Source organism: Embiotoca jacksoni, unplaced genomic scaffold (assembly GCF_022577435.1).
Source record: "Embiotoca jacksoni isolate LCO1_2020_lvr unplaced genomic scaffold, fEmbJac1.0.p SCAF_15, whole genome shotgun sequence".
In the NCBI taxonomy this organism is placed as follows: Eukaryota; Metazoa; Chordata; class Actinopteri; family Embiotocidae; genus Embiotoca; species Embiotoca jacksoni.
In genome coordinates, this window is record NW_027185285.1 from 2122623 (window position 1) to 2140800 (window position 18178).

At 43.2% G+C, this 18178-nt stretch overlaps 1 protein-coding gene across 2 annotated transcripts; it reads right to left on the bottom strand.

Moving 5' to 3' along the window:
* Nucleotides 1-58: 58 nt before the first annotated feature.
* On the bottom strand, nt 59-9361 carry kdm8 (lysine (K)-specific demethylase 8). 2 transcript variants are annotated; one of them, XM_069148769.1, is made up of 8 exons: nt 9274-9361; nt 6201-6694; nt 5234-5406; nt 4334-4466; nt 4184-4234; nt 2985-3134; nt 2794-2886; nt 59-2699 (listed from the first exon to the last, which is right to left on the bottom strand). In XM_069148769.1, exons 2-8 carry the CDS (start codon nt 6669-6671, stop codon nt 2535-2537), a joined length of 1236 nt encoding a protein of 411 aa, XP_069004870.1. In that variant the 5' UTR covers nt 6672-6694; nt 9274-9361; the 3' UTR covers nt 59-2534. The 2 variants fall into 2 exon arrangements, with proteins under 2 accessions (XP_069004870.1, XP_069004869.1); XM_069148768.1 differs by lacking the exon at nt 9274-9361 and adding an exon at nt 8754-8850.
* Between the last annotated feature and the right edge of the window lie 8817 nt (nt 9362-18178).

The window sequence follows — 18178 nt, forward strand, 5'->3', positions numbered from 1 at the left end:
TTAAACATCATGTAGTAAACGTAAAAACAGCTATCAGTCACAGGAAACGGCTGCCAAAAGGTTCGATCTGTCGATAAATACTGACGCAGGGAATATTTACTGGGGTCATGCCTATTGATTAAACTACATATGAACTGTAAATCAGACAAATTGAGCAACTCGCTCTTTAATTTTATGTTTGTTCATTTCACCCACAGCATCGGCACTCTAAGCCCTTAAATTCTGGCCATAATACTTTAATATTGTGGCATAAAGAAGCAGATTGAACTGACTTATCTGGATAAGCTCACTGAAAAAAAAACCTGGAAAAAAAAATCTTTTTAGATCGGGCTGTGGTTCAGGTTTGAGGATGTTCCAGGTTTAAAGTATCACAAGTCAAATTTAATGGATTTATTTAATCCTAATTTGCCGGATTTATTTGAAAATCAATGAGGCCATTAATCAAAAAAAGAGAGCGGGCAAGGTCTAAGTTTAAGAGAAAGGGTTACAGGCCCAGAGGTCCCACATTACTTCACTGGTAATTGAGTATTGATTACGTTATAATGAGAGTAAGCACTTTTGTGCGATCTTAAGTCAATTGTGCCACTTACTTGACACCGATGAGCACTGAAGGGCTAAGTGAAGTATACAGCGTTTACTCACAGAATTACAAGATGCGAGGGTTCATATCATTGATTTAGAGAGATAACCTTGTAAGGAAAATAACTAGGTTTGGATGAGTCCATTACCTGAACACAGACATGTTAAACGCATTAACTACAGGAAGATTTGTGAAGTCACCTTTAGCTAAAGAAACAAGGAAGTTGAGACAAAAGAGGTTGAGCCAGACTGCGTTTCATCTTCTTGAATGTTGTTATTAAAACCTTTAGTTTAGCCTTTTTAAGCTTCTTACTGATCGTCGATGCTCTAAAACAGCAAAAGAGATTTCAGTGGCCTACTGCAGTCCATGTTATGACAATCTAAATAGTGGATAAACAATCTACAAGCAAAATCAAATCTTGGTTTTGGGGTTATGAGCTGCTTTATCTTTCATTAAACAAATTAAAATGAACAATTATAAAGTAGCATAACTACATGAAATTGAGGGAATTTCATAAATCAGGCTGCAGAAGAAACTACTGCTATTTTTTTTTTTTTTTTTTTTTTTTTTTTTTAATACTTTTCTTTTAGTAAGTAGATTTGTGGTATGACAAATTCAAAATGGAATTAAAAAAAAACAAACAAAAAAAACATCTTTTCAAATACAGGAAAACGTGGGGGGATTTACGGTAGCCATCTCAGCAGCTACCGGGAAAGCAATCACTGAAATGTATAGTTTTGTTTTTAAATCACAAAAAGCAGTAAATCGTATGGAATAATCAGTTTTAGAGAATAAGGTGCATCAAAACTGCCGATTCCTGAGGGGACGTGTGTGGGTCTTTGATTTGCAGCAAATTACTTCATTTTGTTTAGTAATTCCTTTGTAATCTTTTCCTAAATTGTCCTTTTCTAAAAAAAAAAAAAAGCGTCTTTAAGGTTTATGTCTGGCTCGGGTGAACCTGAATCATCCCCTCGTTAGGCTGTCAGGGTGATTTTACACTCTAAAATAAATAAAATTGAAAATTGAAATTGAATTCATGAGCTGTTGTGTTTTATTAAATTATTCCCACAGCTACACCGCCGTTGCACAGCTTTGATTTCCCAGAACTCTACTTTAGCCAACTGATCAAAACGTGCACATCAGGGCTGATGTGCTAAATTTGTGTCACATCCTCGCTGCAATACGCAGGTCTGATTGAACCGGACCTGCAGGAGTCACGACTGGGGGCTTTTTCACGGGTCCGAAGTCGGAACGGGCGCTGCCGTCTTTGTAGTTGGCGTGTTGTGTTTTCGGGTACTCGACGAGAGTTGTTCCGTCAGGTACTTAACCATGTCTATGCCCAGGGGATTAATTCATTTATTAATTTTCATCCGTGACCCGCGTGATTGCCTCCCGACTGTCAGTTTAACCAGAGAGCCGTGTCTATTGCCGCAGATCTGAACCTGCAGCTCCCTTGCTTATTAAATTTGAAGACTTGCCTCATTTCGATGAATTATGGAAATCAAACATCCGAGGATATTTGCAGGAATAAGGTTGAGAACACAATTAAATAAGCCAATTTGAAAGAGGAAACATATCCTATCAAATACGTTGACTAACAAGCCTCTGTAAATTATATGCAAAATGAAATGAGCACAAACAGTTATAACTGCTCATTTGTGATGACTTTTTTTTTTTTTTTTTTTTTTTTGCCGCTGGTAGCTTTCCACACAATGGATGCTGTTGCAATAATCAGCGGCGCAATTAAACTAATCATTCGGCAGTGTGTGTTCATTGTTCATGGATCAAAGGTTTGTGTGATCAGCGGTTGTCCCAACATTTGAGAATTAGCCTCACATTAGCTAAAAAAAAAAAACCTCTGCATTGATTTTTCTCCCCGTTGCAGCAGAAATAAAGCTGAACTCGAGTTTTATTCTCACAGACATTTTGTCATTTTTTTTTTTTTTAACTCCAATCATGACCACCAGAAGCTGACAGAGAAGCTGAGCTCTAAGGATCGGACGTAGTGCCAGTGTCGGACGGGGATGAACAGCACGTCTCCAGGCTGTAACACACATTCGAGATACGGAGCCGCGGCAAACTCCGGGAAGCGCTTTGCGTCTGGATTCTCCACCTCCACCTGCACGGAGGAAGTCAGAAATTGGAAATACTGCAAATATATATATATATTTGCCGGTTCAACATGTGTTATCTCCACGGACTGTCAATCCCACCTGACTGGTATTGTGAAGCAGCTGTGATTGATGAGGGTACAGCTTGTCTGTGTCCTCTGGGGAGTATAGGCGAATGTATTTGCTTCCCACCACCTGATGTATATATACAGGAAGGAAATCCCATGTGGTAAAGAAACCGCGAGCACGTGGCAGATCTTTTGACATGAACGAGATCCACAAGAGAAAGTCACCTGAGCCAGGAAGTTCTGCTGAGGATCGTGGTGAAGAGGAGACACGGTACCTCCGGGCCCGAACCAGGCGTTCACGGTGATATCGTCTTCATCTCCGTCGCCGAGACAGCAGTAGTCAGGGAGGCGGATGTCTTCCTTCAATTCTGGTATCTAAAGGATCCAACAAGATAACAGTATGAGGACAGTTAGAACTTTTTTTTTTTTTTTTTTACCAAAACGTCAGCCAACATTTCTAAGCAAGTATTCCCTAATTCTGTTACTTCCGTCTACTCCGCCGATCGATGCAATAAATGCGTGGCTCTTAAGTTCAGACCGCAAAATATGAAAAACTACAGAATGGATTGTCGTGAACTTTTGTGTAGAATACATATTCATTGTCCCCCGGAAGATGGAGCCTAATGACGTCGGTGACCCCCTCGGCTTATTGCGGCCTCGGAGAGCAACGAGCTCGGCTGCAGACTCTGGGCAACGTTTTGAAAGATTTAAGTGCCCGGTTTGAAAACGCACGGTACAAATGGTACAAACGATGTACACAGATAACAAGGGCTTTTGCTGCCTTTGTACTTCGTCGAACGACCCCCATCGCATGACTGACTCCAATACAAGCAGGGCGGCACTTTCAAGTCATCCGGGTCGTACTATGTGCCGTTACGCTTACACTTTAAAATAACAATTTCAGGCATATACTCGTCTCTTTAAGTAAATTATTATTACTCTATGATGTAAAAGATGTAAACGTTCCCTAAAAAGGACCATTTGAATTTAGCCATGCTAATCATCTTGAGAAACACTTCAAATGTGTCTTTTCTTTAGTTAGTAACGTGACATTATAACATGCTCAATACGCAAATAAAGAGATGATAATGAAAGATGAGGCTGTCGGGTGAAAAATCAGGATGAGTGATGACTTTGTTCGGCCTCATTCTGATCTATCAAACAGCCCAAAACAACCTAACTTCAGCTTGACAAGGTGCCCTTTTTGTAAAGTTCAATGCAGACAATGAACCGACTTCTACAGTAAAATTAGGGCTAAAGATTCAATATTGTCCAAAGCGATGCGGCGTGAGGATGACAGCTGGGGAAAACACAAATCCCATTCTTCATAGCGCTGAAAATGTCCCGTGAATACTAAACTGACAAAATTCACGTCTCGTTATTTTTTATAATCATTTTGTAATTTACAAAGTAAAATGCGGTACCTGATCGAACAGCTGGTGCTGAGCCAGATAACCAGAAGCTTTCGCTCCGTCCTGGGTGACAACACAGTGTTAGACATCACGCGGGGTGTCTCCACCGTTCTTTGTCGTTGTTCAGACTGCAAAACGGAGACTTGATGGGGACGCACTTACTTTATTCAAAATGTAGCGATCGATGAACTCACTGACGGTGAGCAGCGTTTGTGACCAGTCCTCGTCCGTGTACCTGGACCCCACCTCGACAGGAACGGTCCGACAACCGGCCACCGACCTCAGGTATTCTATGCTTTGCGGGAGGAAGACGGTTACCAGCACGACGCACCAAATAAAATCGGGTTATTCTGGACTCCGGCAAGGCTCCAAAATGCGTTATATATCCCCTTCTGGGTTGTGAATCAGATGCCGGGAGCTCGTGTGTCGGATGTCAGAGTGAATAGTCAGCTGTCAGGAGTCAGCGGTGAGAGGGAGGAGAGGGGAGCGCGTTCTTAAGTCGAGAGGAAGTTATGTCAGACTCTGGTGTCAAGACTTAAGAAGCAGGAATGGGAGCAGCGCAGACGGGTAAACCGACCTCGGCTCGGTTCATGTTGTTCCCATTTACCCACATTTTTTAAGGGAATTAAGGCTGAAGCTCAAGACTGTGAATCACATGACTGATTGTGGTTTCCGTGGCGGTTGTGCCCGTGCACCGCAGTCCTCCATGTTTTCTGTGCTCTCAGGGAGATGAGTGCACTCTGCTGTGTAAATCTGTCTGATTACAGTCTGGACAGAGCACATGTGGGGTTCTGGTATTTAACCATGTGGAGGACCACGTTCATGTGAATGCTAATAGTGTGAAGCTCATTTTTTTTATTTTTTTTTTTTATTTTTTTTTTTTATAGAGACAATGTACATTTTGCAAATTGGCTTTCTCATTTTAAATCGGATTATAGAAGGCAAAACAACGGACATCTGGACAAAAATAAGCAAAAACGGCACTGGTGTTTGATACCAAGTCATGTAATATAAATCGCAGTCTCACGCTGAACAAGAATAGATTCTGAAAAAGACACAAACCTCCAGAGGTGTTTGTTGAGGGCGGGCCAGTGGTCGATGATTCCTTCTAAAATCACTGGTTTGAGGGGGAGCAGAGAGTTCGTCTTGAAGCTTTCCAGTGAAGGACACTTTATCCTGGGAACTGCCAACTCCGCTTTGATCACAGGAACACATGGGCTCTCAATCTTTACTCTCTGTTAATAATGTCCAGGCAGAATAAAAGAAAGATTTCAAGTTCAACCTTTAAGGGGGGGAAATAACAAGAAAAACGAACGTGTCTGTGATCGTATTTCAATTGTAGCAGAGCTGGAATGATTAGTCGATCGGTTGGTCGATCATCAGACTAAACAACTTTGAATCGTTTTAAGTCTTTCCTCAGTTCTCAGTTGTAGGGAGATTATTTCCTTTATCTTTTGAGAAAGTGAAGTAGAGATCATTTTTGGACAGTTTCTGGGCAAAACAAGCAACGTGCCGGGCATTCGTCACGACTTTGACATTTGATTGTCCTGATTTACCAAGAAAATAAACAGCAGCTTGAAGGACACATGATAAATAGTTGTTAGTTGCAGCAGCGGTCGAATCACAGATGCAGTTTTTTTTTCTTCATATTTCCATTTCCGAAGAAAGTACCCGCTAGTCCTGCTGTGAACTCTCCACCTCAATTCTGATGTTGTCGAAACAAAGTGATCTGACATTAAGGATTTGTTGCACTTCATCGTCAGTGACATCTGATCTGAGTGCAACAAGATGAAGGACAGAGAGGGGAGTACTTTCATAAAACCTCCCACCAGCACATTGTCAAATGTCCTCACTTTGAATCACAGTGAGTCTGATGTAGAAGAACATTTTCTTGGTTGCGTCACAAAAAAAAAAAACTGCTTCCTCAAAACAACTACAAACCGTTTCCAGTGGGCAGGTGAGCACAGCTTTGATGTTAGTGAAAGGTACATCCGGCTATATATAAGGGAAGTAACTCACGAGTACTGACCTTGACCTCCGAATGCTCCCGTTCATCCTCTTCTTCAGCGGGTTTCCTTATTTCACTTTGCAGAATCCGAACGATCACCTGCAGGATGTCGTCCATGACGGCTGCGCCCATGAGCAAACCCATGTCACACGTCCTGACAGCCTGCAGCATCTCCTCTTCCGAAGGATTTTGCCGACACAGCGCGGCCGCTTTGAACAGGCAGCCGTAGGAGTAAACGCGCCTCCACTCTTTGTCCACGTGCCGCCACGTTCCCGTGTTGAGTCTCTCCCACGAAATGTCCAAAATGATCTGAGCGCTCAGTGTTCGGCCGCCGCCGCCGCCGCCGCTGCTCGCCGTGTCGCCGTACAGCTGCTTCCTGCACCGTTTCAGCGCTTCCACCACGCTGGACTCCACTCTGTCGCTGAACTGAAGCGGAAATTGTTCCTCATTGACGGGCAGGACAGCGGAGATTTTGGACCACGGTGACGCCATCGAGGAGAAGGTTTGTATTCATGCTGCGGGGGATGAACAACAGAGGTGAGAGTCCGACTGAAGCCCTGAAGACGGAGCTCTTCTCATTTGGAGCTGCATTTACTCAGTGATCGTCTGAAAATGCAACAATCCTCCGACATTTTCAGAGGCTGAAGTTGTTGAATCACTCCTGTGCTGGTCATGGGCCAGCCAATGCAACACACCCACCCACACACCCACCCACACCCACCCACACACACACACAGGACACTTGTTTACTCCACCACTGACGGCCTCTTTGCCACAGTGAAACAGATGTATACACCTAATTTCCAAACTGGCAGCCGCGGAACGCAGGTGAGGGCGCCCCGAGCCAGAAACCGCAAGTGTGGCAGAAGCACAATGACGACACTTTGTCGCACGGCTACTGGAGCTGTCAAGCTTGGCCTCCGTGTGACTCCATCCGTGTTTGGATGCTCTGTGTTGCCGCAGAGACGGTGCCAAAATACGAGGCGGCCAGGTTTGAGCATCTGATTCACCGGTGTGCAGAAACACAGGCTGCTGAAAGCCGAGGCAGACCGAGCTCAACAAAACCGAGCGAGCAGTCGCATTAAATCAGACACGCGGGCCCGAGGTTTGCCGTGACCCTAAAGTGCGCTCCGGCGGTACTCACGAAAACACCGATTTCCACGCAGTCACTCGAGCTGAGAGGTTTGTACAACAACACCGACCGAAACAAACAAACCGAAAAAAAACAAAAAAACAGACCGAATTTTCTGTTATTTTGGAAGTTTGGGGAATTACTGTCCTTCTGCCCAGTGTTGGGGAGTAACTAGTAACGGAGCGACGTAATTACGTAACAAAATAAACGTAATTGGAATCAGTTACAGGGACTGAGCGAAAACATGTAATTAAGATACAGTTACTATTGAAAATGCTGGTGATTACAAAGAGGGTTACATCTGAATATATTGTTTTGGGTCAAAAGTTTATACGTAGAATATAATATTCATTTTGTTGCTTTGGATCTTGTCGCCACACATGAATGTGTTCTTTTTCTGTGCAGACAGGATCCATTCATTTGGCCGTATGTGCTCAAATGTTGAGCCTTCTTTTTTAATTTTTTTTTTTTTTTTATTGCCATAGTCTGAGTTCTGACATTTTAAAGACAAATATCACCGACCTCCTGCCACTGTTGCACATACAATTGATAAGATTCACTCTTCTCATCTAATTTAATGACCTCCACGTTGACTGAAACAGCTTCGGGAAGGTCACGTTTAAAATGTAATTATTTACTGATTACTAGTTACTCTTTTAAAAAAAATGTTTTTTATAAGAAATGTAACTATTTTAATTACCTCATTACATTTGATCAGGTTGTCATTACTTTTCTAACGGATGGTTTAAAACGCGGCGTGAAGAAACAATAAAATAAAATAAAAAATGAAACGAGGCAGCGTAACCTCACAACATGTAGCTGGACTCCACATTGATCCATTGCTCAGAACCGTGTACATCGATTCGATTGGCAAACAAGAGAAACGATCCATTCTTTGGACTGCAACTGTGAAAGTCAACTCTTTTGTCCCACAATCTTAAAAACAAGAGCTGCACCGAAGAACCTGATGTCAGTTCAGTTTCTGAAAGGCTGTGTGATGTTTGTTAAGACCCAGAAGCAACTTATGACATCTGAATAAAAAATTAAAAAAAATGACACATATATATTTTTTAACACAAAACTGTACGTTACTAAATGTTGCCTAATTAATATATATATATATATATTTTTTTTTTTTTTTCATTTTATAGCGACTCAAACTGGTGAAGCCTCTTAAACGTCTCTGCTGTGAATCTATATTGGCTCTATGATATCAAATACAATAAGCAACGTTATGAAAAATGCATTCAGAAACAAACCACCACCTGATAACGTGAACAAAATATGTACAAATTATGTGTCAAATGTGTAGAAAAATCAGAAAAATAATGCAACTTTAAAAGCTACAACGTTGAACAAACCGCGTCCAAAAAAAAAAGTCCACTGATCTTTAAAATGCCGCCAGCTGAAGCTACATTAAATACCGTAAACGCCACATGTACCTGTCAACAGGACATTAACACAGTTAATCTCATAATATCTGTGAAATAACCAGAGTCGTCACCGCCAGCGAAGCTGCAACAACTCCGCGCACGACTCTCCTGCCACCGGTGGGACGACATAAACACACCGGACCGGAAACACGGATGAAGGAAAACATCGGTTCCGCGTTCCGTTCACGGCTATTTGTAGGAAAAAAAAAAAAAAAAAAGCCTAAAACTACGATAATTAATTACGCGAGTCGGATGTGAGTTCGATTGAAAGGGATTTCAAGGATGCTCGCTTTTTTTTTGTTTTGTTCTTTTATGAATAAAGCAGAAACTTTGTCCCGTTCACTCTGCGATCCAGTAGAGGGTAGTCGCATCTACGCGTGCTCTAAACTGCGAAAGCAAACACGTGCGAGGAGTGTCAGCCCAACGCTGGCACTGAATTTGAGTGACATCTTGATAACGCGACTGGACCGCGTGGGAGAACCCACCGTCCCCGACACGGACGGGCGCACTCAAAACGCTGTCAACACACCTGTTCAACAACACGAGTTGCCCGGTTTGCCTTCTCCGCCTACACCCTCCTACGCGCTACTCCTCCGCAGCTCCGACTTGCCCACAACCTCTCGGGTCTTGTAGCAACTCCAATAAAAAACAACAACAACAACAAAAAAACAACAACAACCCTGTTCCTCTCTCGTCCGAGCTCCCGTCTTTCCACGTTATCGACCGAGCACGGGCCTCATTTACATATTCAAGATACACACGTTGTTTAATGTATTTACATTATATATATATATAACTCTTTTCTCAACAGGTGAGCCACGGAAGTCCTTTCACTTGTCATAATAAATGATTGCACAATTGTTACACAAACACTTTTTTTTTCCTCTCTCTTATTTTCACTGCTCCGGAAAGTTATATGTAAATAGAGAAATCCTACGAGGCTGATTGATATGTATTTGCCGACTTTTTAGATGTCACGCGGAGATATTTGAGTTTTTCATGTTCAATTGCTTTTTTTTTTGGGTGGTGGTGGTGGTGGTGAGGAGGGGGGGGGATAGGTAGGTAGGTGGCCTGAACAAACATGATAGGAAACCTTCGGCAGAGAAGTCTAGACTCTATAAACGCACGGCGCCATTATCAAATGTCAAACACTCTATGAAATTCAAATAATCTCAGCGCAAACTGCCGAGCTGTTACTGTATGTAAAGCAGATGGAAACGAGAGAGGAGACAGCGTGCCTCTCCGGGAATCACAGGGGATTTAAACAAAACAACAACAACAACAACAACAACAACAACAAAAAATGTTTCAGGTCATTTCTATTCACTCTCACTGTGTAAACAGCAGAAATTCTCGAGACTCGATCTGTTGTTCGCTTACTTGCATGGAGGTGAGAAATTACTGTGATGGGCAAAATCGCATGTTTTTTTTGTTTTTTTTTAAAGATTTTGGAATAAAGGGATTACAAGAAATAAAAAGATGATTTAATGTAAAAATTAAAAAAAAAAAAAAAGCAGCAGTATTTGATTCTTTAGTAAGCCGCACAAGACATTGAATTAAGGATAAATCCTTGAGCACAACATAAAAAATTTTTAAAAATAAAATAAAAACCTGAATACTTATGCATTCATAATGTATGTGCTGTGAGATGCAGACACCAGCCGTCAGCTGGTCAAACACGCTGTTCATTATTGCAGGGGCTGCTGAGGGATGCTGTATGTCTGTGCTCGTGTGAGCGGTGAGGGAGGTCCCAGCAGGAGAGGCCGATGTATTATTCAGATGCGTCCTACTCTGTGGTTGTACGACAGAGGGGCCGCGCTGAAGGTCAGAGGCCCAGCGATGTTGTTCCTCCCCGTGCTGTCAGCGCTACACTTCACGTGCCGGCCGTCTTCTCCGACGCTTCGTCGGCGGAGGGGAGGGGGGGGGGGGTGTCGCTGACCTTTCCCACCCCACCCGGAGCGCCCAGTTAACTCGTGTCATTCAGAAAATATGTCAGGATTTCATTAGAGGCGTTGCGAGTGATGTTATCCACTTTGTTTTCATACATTTTATATGATATTTTAATGTCACCTCTAGTTGAATAAACATGATTGCCTTTAACCAAATGACATCGACCACCAAATGACCTACGTATGTTGTACATGGAAAAAAAAAAAAAAAAATGACGTCGTAAACCACACAGGGCCTCGACCAATGAGAGCAGAGGACAACGTCAGTAAACAACTACGGCAGAAAGACTTGTTAGGCATTCCTTTGCTCCGTCTTAAAATCTGCGAGCATTGCCACGACCGTCTGTATCAATTCATCAAGCTCGACCACGGCCATCGTCGAGGACACGACATGTTTGAACCAAACGCTCGACCTCAACCTCGTCGCACTTAAGACACGCCCCGCTGGTCCCCGATTGGGTCCCATGACGGTGGCTGAGCAAACCTTAATGCAAACAAGGTTCCTACACGGTAATCCCGAGCTGGGAGCAGTTGGTGGGCCCAGCCAGGCTTAAGGAACGAATTGGTAAATCAAATAATTTTGGGGATCCAAAACAAAGTCACGTGGATGCTGTTCAGGTCGTATCGCGTGATCTTCGTTAGCAGATGAAGTCGCCCGGGAAGACCGTGCGATGTGAACAGTCGCCGACTGAGCGGACCATTTGATGAGATTGTTTTGTGAACTTCTGTTCTCGACATGAATTATCTCAGTTCATTAATCTCAAACATTAATCATTTCTGACTCCCAAAATTTGCATTTTGTTTGTTACAGTGACTTTGTTTTAACACCTAAATCCCACTGAACCAGTTTACGCAACCATGTTAATATTTACTATAACTATAAGTAGTGTTTGTTTTTTTTTTTAAAATCAAGATTAAATTATTCTGCTGCATAACGGCTCTCTCCAAGTCGATTTTTTTTTTTTATAATCTAATTTCCCTTTTGAAGTAAACAACTTTAATTCTATGCCTCTGCAAATAGGAGTCTCTCCCGATACATTGTTTGGAATCTCAACTGTGTCTGAGTTTGTGCAGTAAACAATTAATTTGCTTTTGTATTATCATAATTCCCTTTGAACCTGGGCTTGTCTCAGCAGCGGGTGTAACGAAGAGTCTCAGCAGCTCCGGGGTCTGCCAGCAGTCGGAACAGGGCAGCACGGACCGTGACTGTGAGGAAGGCACATTCCCAGGAGCCTGCGAGGGCGGAACCACCGGGTCGCCGCAGGAGGGATGTAATCACCACCATTACGCTCCAGGTGCTGCTGAAATAAAAGATGGAAACAATCCTCCGGTGGCGTTGCCACGGATCGGAATCCAATTAAAACACCGTTTAGCTTGACGCAAGCTGCCAGTCGTAGCCTGTTGACTCATGAAATTAATGTATTGTCATGGCACAAAGGAAGTGCTGCCGCAGAGAGCACGACCTGAGGCAGTACCCATTTGAACCGCTGCGGCTTCCTCCTCAGGTCATGTAAATTTGCAATTGAAGTGTCAAAGAGAGAGAGACGGCACGACACCGCGTCTGCAATTCCATTAATGAGCTGTTATTTTTATTTTATTTTATTGTTTTGTTTTTTTTATTGTTTTTGTCACTGCTCGGTTTTGGCGGTCAGTCGCTTTAACCTTGCAACACAAACACGCAACATGTCCAGCACCTGCAAATTCGGGCGCCACGTCTGCGCCCGGGGCGATTTACGCACGCTAGCGGAGGTGAAGGGGGTTGCTGCGTTCCTCGAAACCTGGTAATGGATATTTGGAGAGACCCTAGGGAGGGTAACAAATGAGAGGTGTAAAGTTAAATGTCCTGTGAAATCATCAGGAGATCTGAAACAAGCTGCCTTCGCAGCCCCTCGGCTCAGCGTGACTACAGGTCAGCGTCGCACGTCCGCTCGCTTCCAGATGCTGCCGGTAAAGTCAGAGGCGCGGATGACGGAGCCGTCCCCCCCCCCCCCCCCCACCTCCCCCCGGGGTCACCGCGAAGACATGGGCTCGCCAGCTCGGCGCGCCTCCACAGGGCGGTGTTAGCGGAGCGCTCGCTCAGAACAGGTGCTCAGTTCCAGCGGCTTAATGCGGGACGCTGGAGTGCAGGAAGTCCGTCAAAACCACTTTGGATCAAATTAATGCAACCAGGTGTGTGCCCCTGCAGTTGGGGCTCAGGTGACACCTGCTACTTCCCTTTAATTAGAGCTCAAACAGCTGTTTCAGGATAGACAGAGGGGGAGGGGTCCCCAGGTTAGTCTGCCGCCTCAGTCGGCGCTTGATACTGGTCACATTTGATTATTGCTGCGAGCTTCGGGTAATGCTGATACATGAATCAATACCGGGCAGTTGGGAAATATACGGTTTCAACCTTTCGCAGGGAATTAAAAAAAAAAGAAATAATGACAGCGAATGCGTTTGACCGCTTGAATAATCCCGTTTTCAACTCTCCCTCGGTGCATTTAGAAGAAGATTACGGCACTTCTGGCCAAAAAGATTCACTTCTGACAAATATGACTCACTTCCTTAAGCAAGGTGAAGATAAAAGTGGAGGCTGTCTTCACCTCGTTATTCTAGTACTGTGAAGAATCTTCAGTGGGCTGCAAGCTCTGAGGGTAGTTTAGGTAGCTTTGATCTTTCTTGGATGCAGTAATAAGCATAGTGCAGATGAAGAGAGAGGGTATCATCTTGAAATATGATTTCCCTTTGGTTCTTTAACAAGGCTAAAAAGAGGTGGGTGGTCAGCTCCAGGGGCTCGGCAGGAAATTCTTAGCTCCTGACAAGGTGTGAGTCTGGAGCTCATACATACAACCGTAGCATCGGAACAAAGTGATATTACTTCAAATGTCTTGGAGGCCTCGACAGCAGGGGAGCCGGGGAATCATTGCTAAAACTGCCCCCGCTGCGCAGTCTATGAATTTGCAAGTCACCGGGTTGAGGATACAGATTCCCAAACATATGTGATCAGAAGGACGACTGTTTGTCTATGTTCTCGACAGCGCGTGGCTGACGTACCGTGCTTCTGAAGTGCAGAGGAAAAAGAGTTAATGACATCACAGTTGCATGATTTGTTTGTTTTTTTCCCTTCATGTTTATGCAAATATACAGGATGTGCATTTTCAATAATACGGTAACAGAACACAGTCATCCAAAAATTGAAATTTACTTCAAAAATAGATTTTTTTTTTTTTTTTTTTTTTTTTTAAATGGCACATCTTCTGCCTGCGTTTAACAAAGAGCACCTTGAATCCTTCTTTTCTCCATCCCGGTCCCGCGACTGTTCAAAGGTCAGTCTATTATGAGAAGTTCATTTACCAGCAGAGAGCAGTATTGTGGCAGCAAAGTGCTCCCCCATCACGGCTTAATAATTTAGCATGCAAAGAGGAAACAGAGATAGTTGCGTATGTCATGCTTCTTCTCATTGTTGACAGCTTTTGACTCCAAAGGCTTTGCATCAGGTCAGATTCATGAATGACATCCTCAACATTACAGAGAGCGGCTGTAAAATAGAGATTAAGACATCAAAACACAGTCGAGACAGGAAAATATATTCGCAATGTACACTGCAGAAAACTGATGTTTCCTAATGCTTTTCAATATACAGAACAATGATTTCATTCAGGTGAATAAAAGGTGTCTTAGAGCCACGGCTGCAAGCAAAACATTTTCTAATTAGAACTCATTTTTGAAAGAACCGAATTACATTTATTTCTAACAATAACTTAAATGCGTCCGATCCTATTGACAAAATCCAGACGGCCGATTTGTTTCTCCGTCTCCTGTTGCCTTAATAAAATCCCATCAAACTTGTGACGTACAGACATTCATTCCTTCGTGCCCTACGTGTTGCACATAACGTCGAGCTCCCTGCACGGCACGGAGGAATCAAATTGAAATTGAAATACGTTTCTTTGCGCCTATATTACATGCGCCTGCAGACACCCCTTCTCTTTGTTTAACAGAAGCTCACAAAAAGGTGACAAGAAAACTGCGAAAGACGCCCAGAATTGAAAATGAGCCCAAACGGCACGCAACAGGGCGCACACCTGAGTCAAGAATGGCTTTTAGTGGTTCGTGAGCAAATAAAAAGCAGTGGGTGTCCGACCTTGGCACACATTACCGACTTCAAACTGGGTCAGCAGTCACCTCCACTCGTGAAGAGGAGTCCGTTCTTCATCTGTGCACGAGTCGATACCGTAACGCGTCGGCTGGATGCGTCGGCAGGGTGGCGTGTCAGTAAGCGTGAACGTTCGCACTTGTTTGCAGCGGAGGGAAGAAGATGGTTCATTTTCGCGGCACCTGTGACCCGCCCGCCGTTCCCGTCACAAACAACCGTCTCGGTTAAATAAGGAGGACGAGGACGAAACGCGCGGCGGCAGATTCAGAGGCAGAGTCTCGTTTTGTGTCCCAACAGTCTCGGGCGGAAGTGCGCGGGGAGAGCTGCCAAAACACCGTCACGTGGTATTGATTCGGGAAACCCGAGGTGCTGATTGATGATTTCCACTCCGGACGGGACAGCGAGCCGTCCTCACTGGCTCTCGCTTCGGTTCTGCGACGGAGATGCTCCGTAGGGAAGGGAAATCTCCTGCTTTTCATCTTTATCAATGTTACCGTTTCTAATATTCGTCATCAGAATTAGGGATAATCCTTCCACAGGAAAAAAAAAACCCCACTTTGATATTTGCTGAAAAAAATATTCGACTATTAATTGACGATCCACCATCACTGCCACTGCATGTACACACACACACACACGCACGCACACGCGCACGCGCACACACACACACACACACACACACACACACACACACACACACACACACACACACACACACAGAGAGCGAGAGAGAGATTCAACAAAATCCCATCAAAGCTGATGAGAAGCATGTCTTTAGTTATCATCTTAGAGATGAGGGTTGGTGTTTGCGCTGCACGTCTCCCATCAAACTTACTTTGTCTGGTGACAAAGCCAGCCATTGACTGATGACCTGTGGATGGACCGTCTGCTTCATGCTTCTCTAGAAAACGACTGTACATAGACATGTGGTAGAGACCTGCGATATGGAAGCTCTACCCGGCAAGAGGGTTGCACTGCTCCTCTGCCTCGTGTATTCTTTCGGTGGTTGTAGACGTCTCCATTTTTGCCGTTTGTGCCGTAGCATTTCATCTCAAAGGGCAACGCGTCCTCCGTCAAAGCCTGCTAGTAACACACTCTTCTACTTCTCCTTTTGCCGTTTAATGGCGGTTGGCAAACAACTTTTAGGTGCATTATCGCCACCTTTTGGTAATACTTCAACTTTAATGTCAACCCACCATATGACATGCAGACACACAGATAGATCCAAACATTGTTTCCAGCAGTCCCACAGTGTGCAAAATAAAGCAAGAAAACTATAAATATGCAACAATAAAAAAAATAAAAATAAAACAGACAACAACCACAGTGACGCAAACACATTACTGGCAGGCACCGGAGGAAACAAGGACATTACAGAAGCTGACAGTCGTAAAATCAGTCAATTTTTTAATGAGCATTTTGAAAACGGAAATATTTTGATCTATTCCCACTTAAAAGTACGGATATATGTTCATTTCCTTGCAGTATATGATGTGTGTGGGAGCTGCAGCCTAACCATGAATAAAGCAGGGCAAAGTGATTCAGTTCTACAAGCACCTGCCTCCCTGATGAACAAATACAGAGACACATCCCTGAACATGCCCCAAGGGCTCTTATCACATCCAGCTGTCAAATGGGTGCTGATCCATCATCCAAGTTCTGTGTTCACAGTTTGACACTTTGACCCCTCTGAATAAATCTTTGATATATCTGAATGAGCTGGATGTCCACAGTTTTTGTGCAGAAATTTAGAGGGAAGAATTTCCAACAGACAAAACTTGTTTCTTTTTGAGTATCCATCCGCAACGCGCACGTATATGTTGTGCGAGTGTGCAGATGTCACCCTTTATAATGTGTTTATTGTCTCGCTGAGGGCAAGTTAGAAAGAACAGACCCAATGTGGCATATTTTTTCACCCATCACAGCAGACTTTTACAGATTTCCGATGAAAAAAATGTTCCTCTCCCTTTTGCTCCTCATCAAACACAAATGATGATCCATCCCCAAGTCCTGCTACATAAAAAAACAACAAAGCTGCATTACTGGTAACCTTGGAAACAGCAGCCTTGTTTGAAATGGCTGCAGCCCCGGGCTTTCCATAATTTCAGATTATTCAACGGTTCACAACTTTCAGGTTTTATGTTATGTTAAATCACCTTTTGCACATGTTCTCGCCTCGTCATATTTGTTAGGCCGCAGTACTAACTCTGTGAAACTATAAGTGGGACATCTTTAATCAAATGACAAATATGTTCCCTCTTGCTCTCTTTGCAAAAGTTGCTCAAAGGGGAATCAATGAAACAACACTTATAGGACACGAAGTTGAACTGGCTGAAGGACTGCTGTCCTCTGTAAGCTTCTTATATTCCCTTTGAAATCAAAACCCCAGCAATTCATAAGCCTCCTCCGTTAGTTCAGAGAAGATTTGCCTTAAGGGAGATTTGTCCTGCTTAGCCCGGAGGCCCCACAGCTGGTTTCATGTTTCATTTGATTGTATTTTTGACATTGACAACTGAAATCCTGATATGAGAAGTTAACTAATTCAACATCAATTTAACTCCCCACCAAAAAAATAAAAAAAAATACTTCTGCATTTAAACCCTGGTGGTCATTTCTCTAATTTAATTTAATTTTTTATTAATAAACTCAAAATTATTTGCGGCAAAGTAAAGATGATTTAGCAGTTCTGCAGTAATCAATAGTGTACTGCATGGACTGTTAAAATATGAGTGGGAAGACCCTTTGATTCTCTGTCTGGCCACAGAAAACACTTTCAGTTTTCATATTTCATGCTGTTGAAACATTGAGATGAATCCTTTGGTTGTAGGATGTGAAAGATTTGGCACTTCACTGACTCCAGGCAAACTTGGCAAGCCTGACTAGGTTATGTTTTTAGCTTGGATAGACTAGAGTCTCAAAACTCAAGCCTCTCCCAAGCCTCTAATCTTGATGGCATTGCTAAGTAAAACATAGAAATATTGGGATTTATTATGGTAATATTGCAGCAGAGAGTAGTCTGTGTGAAATCATGAAAAATGTTTCAAGCTGCTCACGTCATCTAATTTTTTTGTGCCGTTGGTGACTCTTCTTCCAGAACAGGAAAAATAGAAAAAACATGATCAAAATCATTATCATTATATCAATCCCTGCCATTACCACGCTAAATTTACAGTAACTGCAAAACCCCGTCAAACATGTGTGAACCATACAATACTAATCATACATAAAGAGGTATATGAACGCACATATGACCAATAACCTACATTAGCACACTTTTATGCATTAATACATATATAATGTACCTCCACATTTATGTATAAAAATAAAGGTCTGGAAAATGATCCAGAAAT

Excerpts from the sequence above, each read along its gene's own strand:
- kdm8 (XM_069148769.1), bottom strand. The coding sequence starts at position 6,671 with ATGGCGTCACCGTGGTCCAAAATCTCCGCTGTCCTGCCCGTCAATGAG. Across the intron at positions 4,467-5,233 it reads CTCAACAAACACCTCTGGAG|CATAGAATACCTGAGGTCGG; the intron begins GTTTGTGTCTTT and ends CCTCCCGCAAAG. Across the intron at positions 4,235-4,333 it reads ATCGCTACATTTTGAATAAA|GACGGAGCGAAAGCTTCTGG; the intron begins GTAAGTGCGTCC and ends GTTGTCACCCAG.